The sequence below is a fragment of the Halyomorpha halys genome, unplaced genomic scaffold (genome assembly GCF_000696795.3).
Source record: "Halyomorpha halys isolate HHAL.00 unplaced genomic scaffold, Hhal_1.1 Scaffold948.1, whole genome shotgun sequence".
NCBI lineage: Eukaryota > Metazoa > Arthropoda > Insecta > Hemiptera > Pentatomidae > Halyomorpha > Halyomorpha halys.
The window spans coordinates 321,558-329,769 of NW_027115140.1; the positions used below are offsets into that span (position 1 = coordinate 321,558).

General features: G+C 33.0%; 1 protein-coding gene across 1 annotated transcript in view; it reads right to left on the reverse strand.

Annotated features, from left to right (window-relative positions):
- Positions 1-8,212, reverse strand: part of LOC136796969 (muscle-specific protein 300 kDa-like) — a gene marked incomplete in the record, with an annotated part of 110,655 nt that overhangs the window by 79,650 nt on the left and 22,793 nt on the right. Inside the window, 1 exon segment of the mRNA XM_067052216.1 lies at positions 2,429-7,094. Within this exon segment, the coding sequence (XP_066908317.1) occupies positions 2,429-7,094 (4,666 nt within the window).

Consider the following 8,212-nt stretch of genomic DNA (forward strand, 5'->3'; position numbering starts at 1 on the left):
CATGTGTTTGTTTTTTCAACAGAATCTTCTTTAGAAACAGTTGAATTTTTAGATGAAATCCCGGGTGGTTTAGGTTTCTTTGATTTCTTTTTCTTTTTTATTTCCAAAGTAGTTTCAATAATTTTACTACTCTGAGTTGAATTAGGAATTTTTTGAAGATGTGCCCTGTCCAAATCTGTTTCCAATTCAAGATCTTTCAGAGAAACAGTTGGCATACCTGGTAGCATTTCTTCTACTACAGTTTTTTTGTCATTTATAGCACCCGTTTCTTGTATTATAACAGTATCTTCTTTAGAAATTGTTACATTATCGAATGTTTCTTCCTCAACAGCTTCTTTAACATCATCTACTGCTTCCACAATACCACTTGGTAGTATCTCTGTTTCTGGCTTTTCTACAGAATCTTCTCCAACAACTGTAGTATCAGTAGGAACCCTAGGAAACTTGCATTTCTTTTTCTTATTAGATTTGGTTATGGTAAGAGGATATTCACTATTTTGGTTTGTGTCAGAAATTTCCAGAAGGTTAGCTTGGATTGGGTCAACTTTACCAGGATCAGTTGGAGAATCTGATAATGTTTCTTCCTCAGCAGTTCCTGTACTATCATCTACTGCTTCAATATTGGGTCTAGGTGCCGTCTCTATTTCTTGTTTTTCTACTGCATCTTCACCAGCAACTGCTGAAGTTTCTATATGAAGCCCAGGCAACTTGTATTTCTTCTTACTTTCACCTTTTTTAGGTGTTTCAGTATTTTTGTTACTGTGAATTACTTTTACTGCAACATCTACACATGTTTCCTGGCTTTCGTCGGTTACAGGGTGCTCATGCAATTTTTCAAGTATCTCAGATTTCTTTGGTGTATTTTTAATCTGTGTTTCTGCATTATCACAAAAAGCAGCTTGAGAGATATCTCTCAAATTTAAATCAGTAATTGTTATAGATTCTTGAATGGTATACCTCTCTACTGGTTTATTAAAACTCAAGCTTTCTTCAATAAATTCAGCATTATCTGCAATGTTCGTCGTACTACTGATGTTGGTAATTAGTTTTTCATCAAATGCTTCCTTGCTTATTGAGGGCTCTGACAATTCAAATAGTTTTATAGGATCAATATCAAATTGGCTTTTGCTTGTTGAAACTTCTGATGTTAAACTGGGTAATTTATTTTCACTATAAATGGTTTCTGATTTAAATGCATTCTCATTTGATAAATCTAAAGTTTTAGAAATGTCTGAGACATTAATTGTATCTCTAAAGACTATTTCTTTATCCACAGGTGAACTGGCTTCATCGAATGAATCAATTTCCTTTTGTATCAGAATACTAGTAGCATGTTTACCATCGTATTTTTTCGGAATAGGCTTAGTTTCTATAACATCGTTAGTAACTTCACTAAATACAGATTTTTTACCTGGAAATAATGTCCTAAATTGTTGAGAATCAATACTTTCACTAGTTTCAGAACCAACAGAAGGCTTTTCAATGTTTGAATCAGTTCCAACAATGGCATGTATTTCTCTTAATAATGGCTCGAGGTCATCTTTGGTGTCATTACAAAGTTCTAATTCTTCGCCTATAGCCATTTCTCTTAATTTGTTCTCATTAGAACTGCTGTTAGTCGATAAAATGCCAACGTTACCAAAATATGCACTGGTAATAACATTACTCAAATGAGATGGGTCTAGCTGATCACTATCCACCCCAATGCTTCCTAAATTACATGTAATATTGGACGGAATTTCAAAAGTATCTTTATTGACATTTACATCACTTCTATCAAGCGGTGTTTCTGTTTCTGTACTTTGTTCTTGGGATTTTTCCACATAATCATCTTTATGTAATGGCTCATTACTATCTATCGTACTTATAATATTTGTAATGATTTTTCCAGAAGAGAATTGAATACCAGCTTTTTCTTTCAAACTACAAACTTCAGGATAACATTTAAGTGATGAAGTTGATTCTTGATCCATAACTTTAGGTATCTTCTTCCTTTCCTCTATACTCCATACATCTACCTTTTGAGACATGTTTTTCTCTAATGATTCAGCATGGTAAGGTTTAATGTCTTTAGTTTCAAAAGTGACTTCATATTCTGTCAGCTCTGAACATGGATTCAAGTTCATACTCTCTTCCATGACAGAAATATTTTCTGTAATGTTAACAGGAGATTGGTTTGTTTCAGGAAAATCATTACAACATTCTGAAATGATCAATTCAGTAGTCATATCTTGAGCTTTGATGGAATCAGGGTATGTTTCTGATTTGTCACAACTTATAACAGAAACAGAGGGATCTAATGACAGTATTTCGTCAATTACAGTTTCTTTGATGTTTCCTTCCAGATTTTCCCCAAGTAAAACCTCTGATTCAGGATTATCAAAAGAATCTACAGAATCAGTTACATTGTCAGATGAAGCCGTAGGTGCCTTGGGTTTCTTTAATTTCTTTTTCCTTTCATTCTTTTGTACGCTACTCTGCATTGTATCAGAAATTTCCTCGACATTAACACTGGCAGGACTAGTTTCCACTTTACCAATACATTCAACAGAACCAGTAGGTTCTAATGATCGTTTTCCTTCTACTACTGTTTCTGGATCTACTTTCTTAGCAATCCTGATATCTGCTTCTTCTTTAATAAAAGAATCATCCTTGTGAGGAGCAGCAACATCATCCGTCGAAATTTCAGGAAATTTTTGTTTTTTACCTTTCTTCTTCTTTTTATCTTTCATTGAAGTTTCAGAAGTTTCTACAGATGGCTTATCCATAATTGGGATATCTTGTTTCACTATTTTATCATCACTTTCTCCATAATTTGCATCAGTAATATTGGTACTATCAACCTCAACAACTTGTTCTTTCAAGTCCTGTACCTTAGATTCATTTGGATCAACCTTGTTGTTATATGAATACTCACCTTCATTGTTGGAATGGATTATTTCTGAATGAACATTTGGCATTGCAACTTTATGCTCACTACCATACAACCTAATATTGCTGCTAATATCAGTGGTTTGAATATTCTCTGCTATTTCTAAAGTTTCTTCATTGTCTGATTCTTTACTGTAAACTTTTATGCGATCAGTATCAATTTCTGATTCATTTACATTCTTAATAGAACAGGCAGGATCCAGGGACATGGTTTCTTCCTTCAAAGTTTCATCATATCTACTAGCAATATCATCAGGTTTGATTTCTGTTTTTGTAGGAAGGTCTGAAAGTACAGAGCTTTCTGATGAAACCTTGGGTTTTTGTTTTTTTGATTTCTTTTTCCTTTCAATTTTTACAGGGACTCCGGTGCTTTCAGTAATTTTGTGAAGTTTGACTTCAACTTGATCTATTTCTGATTTTTCAAAGTTTTTAACAGAATCATTTGGATAGTATGATCCTGGTTCAACTCCAGTTTCTTCTACTTCCACCATTGTTTCCACATTTTCAGCAGGTATAGTCTTTTGTTCTAGTTTGTCTACAAGATCTTCTTTAGAAACTGTCTTGTAGACAGGAGAAACTCCTGGCAACTTGGGTTTCTTTGATTTCTTTCTTGTTTTTTCTTCACCTATTCCAGCAAAAGAACTATCATTACTTTGTATTGTAACGAGTATTTCCTGAGTGTTAACAGAGTCAGTATATGTTTCTTCATCAACTTTTGCTTTCACAGGGTTCAATTCTACTTCATGTTTTATTCCAGAACCTTCTTTTTCAGATACTACTTCGATATCATCTGAAACCCCAGGTTTTTTAAGTTTCTTTGATTTCTTTTTCTTTGTTAATTGTGTATCTTTTACTGTTTTTTCAAAATTTGAAATAGAATCAGTTTGATCGACTGATGGTGTTTCTTTCATAGAAATTTCTTGATCAACTTTAGTTTCCACATTTTCGCTTTTTATTTTCTCTAAATTTTCTTGAGATATAACCTCTTGATTTAAAACAGAATCTTCTTTAGAAATTGGTGTAGTATCGGGTAATTTTTGGTTCTTCGATTTTTTCTTCTTATTACTTTTGGTTGTGGTTAAAGAACCTCCACTATTTTGAATTGTATCTGGAATTTTCTGCAGGTTGGCATCCCCTGTGTCACTTTCTAATTGTTCAAAGCTTTTGATAGAATGAGTTTCATGATCAGATGATATTTCTTTTTCAAAAGTTTTTTCATCAATTTTCTTTTCTATGACATTGTCGCTGGATGTGACTTCTATTTCTTGTTTATTGTCTATATCTTCTTTTCTAGATACTGCTTCATTTTTTTCTGAACCCTTAGGTTTCTTTGATTTCTTTTTCTTTCCAACTTTTATGGAAGTTTCATTAGTCACAAGGTTCTGAAATGTTTCAGTAGGTTCCTGAAGGTTAACTGTTTCTGGATATATTTCTGCTTTTTCAAAGATTTTACCAGAACTAGTTGGAAAATGTGACAGTTTTTCTTCAACAACTATGGTTTGCACTCTTTCACTAGTTTTAACTTCTACTTCCTCTTTTGGAACAAAATTTCCTTCAGAAACTGATAAATTCTCATTCAAAACCTCAGGTAGTTTATTTTTCTTGGTTTTCTTTTTTCTTTCGATTTTTTCTGTAGTTCCACTGCTCTTAACTAAATCAGGAATTTCCTGCAGTTTTACTACATCAGGATCTGTTTCTAATTTTTTAAAGCTTTGAATAGAAGAAGCTGGAATAAAGGATAGTGTTTCTTCTATTTTAGTTTTTTCATCTACACTCTCAATAAGTGTAACATTCGTTTCACTTTTATTAGAAATGTGTTTTAGTGCTTTTATATCATCAGCTGTAGTGTTTTGTTTTTTCGATTTATTTTTCTTTTCACTTTTAATACTAATTTTAGAACTTTTAGATTTCATTAAATTAGAGTCACCAGGTTTGCATCCATCATCAAAAGCAGATGAATCTATTACAGCAGAGGGCAGTACTTCATGATTCTTCTCCTCTAACAAAGTAGTTCCTGTAGGGCTGTCTCCCGTGGGAGGCTTTTTCTTACTACTTTTATTCTTTTTCAGACTCCTTTCATTGGTAGATATATTTGAGCTATGAGATATTTCAAAGGAGTCTAAATTTTCCATTGTAGCTGGAGCAATATTATCAGAAATACTTTCTGGTTTTGCTTCTTCAAATTTTTCAACAGCAAGTACTCCAGCTGTCATCCCAATTTCTTTCTCAACAAGTATTTGCCCACTAGGGAAATATTCTGTAATTTCTTTAGATAATTCAGTGATATTGCTTTCAATTGATTTGGCTTCTTCAGTAGTTAAATGACAGTCTTTCAAAGAAAGGCCATAAGTATTAGTTTTCTTTCTATTTCTTTTTTGCGACTGGTTAAGAGGAGAACTTGCGATATTTTGAAATTTTAATCCAGTCTCATTAACTGATTTATCAGTTGAAGTAAGATCTTCTAAAGATGGGACCCTAGAACTACTACGAGAATTCCCTTTAACAATGTCAGAATAAGAAGCAGTTTCACCAGGAGCCCATATTGGACTTTTTGATCTACTTCTCTTGGACTCTACAGTCAAGAGACTCAAGTTAGTTTGTTCCCTACCAACAATTAATTTACTAGGACTGATCAATCTTTCAGCTGCTGTAGATATTTCAACTGATTTATGCGATTTTGACTGAGTATCTTTTAACAAGGCCTGTTCCTCTGAAGCGTTAGATTGCTGTTCGTTTAATATAAAAATGGGTAAAGATGGAGGTGTTTCTACGTTCCTTTCAACTGTACGATAAACTTTTCTTTCAATACTAAATAATGTAGCTGGTTCAGAAGGACCTTCATGAAAAGATTTGTCATCTGGTTCAAATTCTGACTCATTGGAAATTTGTAAGGGAAGATTTTTATTTTTACTAACATTTATAGGTTCATTTAATATTTTTTTTGTATTTTTTACAACTTTTTCTTTCCTAAATGATCCTAAATCATAAGGAGTGCAAACAGTGTTTGATCGATCTACATCATCCAAACTGCACTCCTTAATTATATCATCAATCGAACTATGCTTTTCATGACCAGATGATACCTTGATGAAGTAACCATCTGAAACTTCTTGTAGGGTTTTGTCATTATCATCTGACAGCTTCTTTATTTTGTCTTCAAGTTTAATATTGTTTTTCGAATCGCTTGTTTCATTTTTCGTAGTCGTGTCGAAGCCAGATTCAAAGCTGCTAGAGCCAGTGACTGTAAGATCTTCTAGAGAGGGGATACGAGAACTGCTACGTGAATTTCCTTTGACAATGTCAGAATATGAAGCACTTTCCCCAGGGATCCAAACAGGACTTTTAGACCTACTCCTTGTCCTTGTTGATTCAACGGCCAATAAACTGAGTGTTTGATGATCACCTCTCGACATACTAGAGCCCTGAGATCTTGTACCTCTATTTAGTTTGCTAACTTTGCTTATATTATATGATGTTTGCGCAGAATATTTGCAGGGAAGTTCGGTAGGAGGAAATCCTTGTTTTACACATTTATCAGTGGGACTTTTTGATCTAGTTATCTTGGTCTCATTTGACAAAAATATTTCAGTGACTTGCCTGGTATGAATTTTCACAGGGCTCTGTGCTCTAACTTTATAAGCTTCAGAAATGAACACCTTCTCTTCCATAGTTTGTAAAGGAAGTGGTTCTTTGTCTTGACTTGAAAGAGAATATTTTTCATTTGATTCGTCAGTTTTTTCATCATTCACAACAATAGCAGGCGGCTGCTTTATATGCAGTTGGAATTGGTCTAATCTGCTCATTCGACGGGGAGCAATGGTATCATTATCGGAGACAATGTGAGGTGCAGAAACTGTCAATGGACTCTCAATAGGTTTATTATTGTCTGATGTTTCTTTTATTTCATTAGTTGTTAAAATTCCTGAAGATTCATCAGAACGATTCAATTTTGTTACAGGAGAGCCATCGAAACGGCAAGGGCTCGATGCTCTCCCAGCAGCTATATCTGCATAAGAACATGAATCAATATTTAATTTAGCGATTTCAAAAGTGCTCATGAACCCAAGCTCTGTTTTTTTAGTGCCAAATGGGTCACGTTTTTGTAATAAAACCATGAGTTCATGAATCTTGTCACGAGTCTGAAGGATGGAGTTCTTCAGGGCCTAACCATCAAATATAGAGTAAAAAGTGTCCTCTAAGCTCAATTTACAATATGGAATAAATATGGAAAGTACAAAAGTTTAAAAATATATCAACACAACATTTATGCTCTGAAGCGAGAATGCCTGGTGTCTGGCCAGGAATTGAACAAAATATGAATCTGGCAGGAATAAAAATATAGATTATGGAAATTAGGAGGGGCACTAAATATCTACTAAAGGATCTAAGTCAGGAGTTCCCCGCTGTAATAGATGCTTCAGCCGTTCAGTCAAAGCAGATATCTTGCTCTCCAGAGCCCGCACTTTCTCCCTGCATGCCTGTTTAGATTCAAGGGACAGAAAAAGGGAATAGCTTAGAGAAAAGCCCATCACCTCTTAATAAGTAATAAAAACTTTTAATGCTAATTAACAAATTTCATCATGCATTCATTCATTAGAATATAAAGTAAAAATAAAGGATTAAAGAAAAATTCACATAACCTTATGATTTTTTAAAGTTTATTATTTTTTCGACTGATCCAGAATCCAATAGAGTAGTAATTGTAAAGTGATGGGTGACAGATTTTGAAATTTGAAGTATTATTGAAGAAAATAAACTTAGTTTACTACAACCAATAACCATGGCCAAAAAAATTTCCAGATAGTTGCTCTAAAATGTAAGTCTATGATATGTATTTTTATTGATAAATTAAAAAATTAACAACACCTAAATATAACATACAATATGCATATCAAAACCACATTTCACCCAACACCATAGCCTTTTTCCTAGAAAAAACATGCATGTAGGTATAGTATATTCCCAATAATAAAAAATAATCAAATAAAATAAACTCAAGAGACTCCTAAAAACAGATTTATACATAAATACGCTAAATTTTTTGGTTTATATTGAATACAAACCTGAAATAAATTTGAGAGGAATATGATGGCTATTGTAACAATAAATAAAGAGAAAGCTTAGATAAAAAAAAGTAAAAATAATCAAAATAAATCTACAAGCTTCAAAGAAACACACAATTACAGATGTTTATTTATGATAATTAATGTATAGAGATAAATAGATATTGGCTAAAATATATAAATTTTTTTATATAGCAATAAAATATTATTTGGGAATT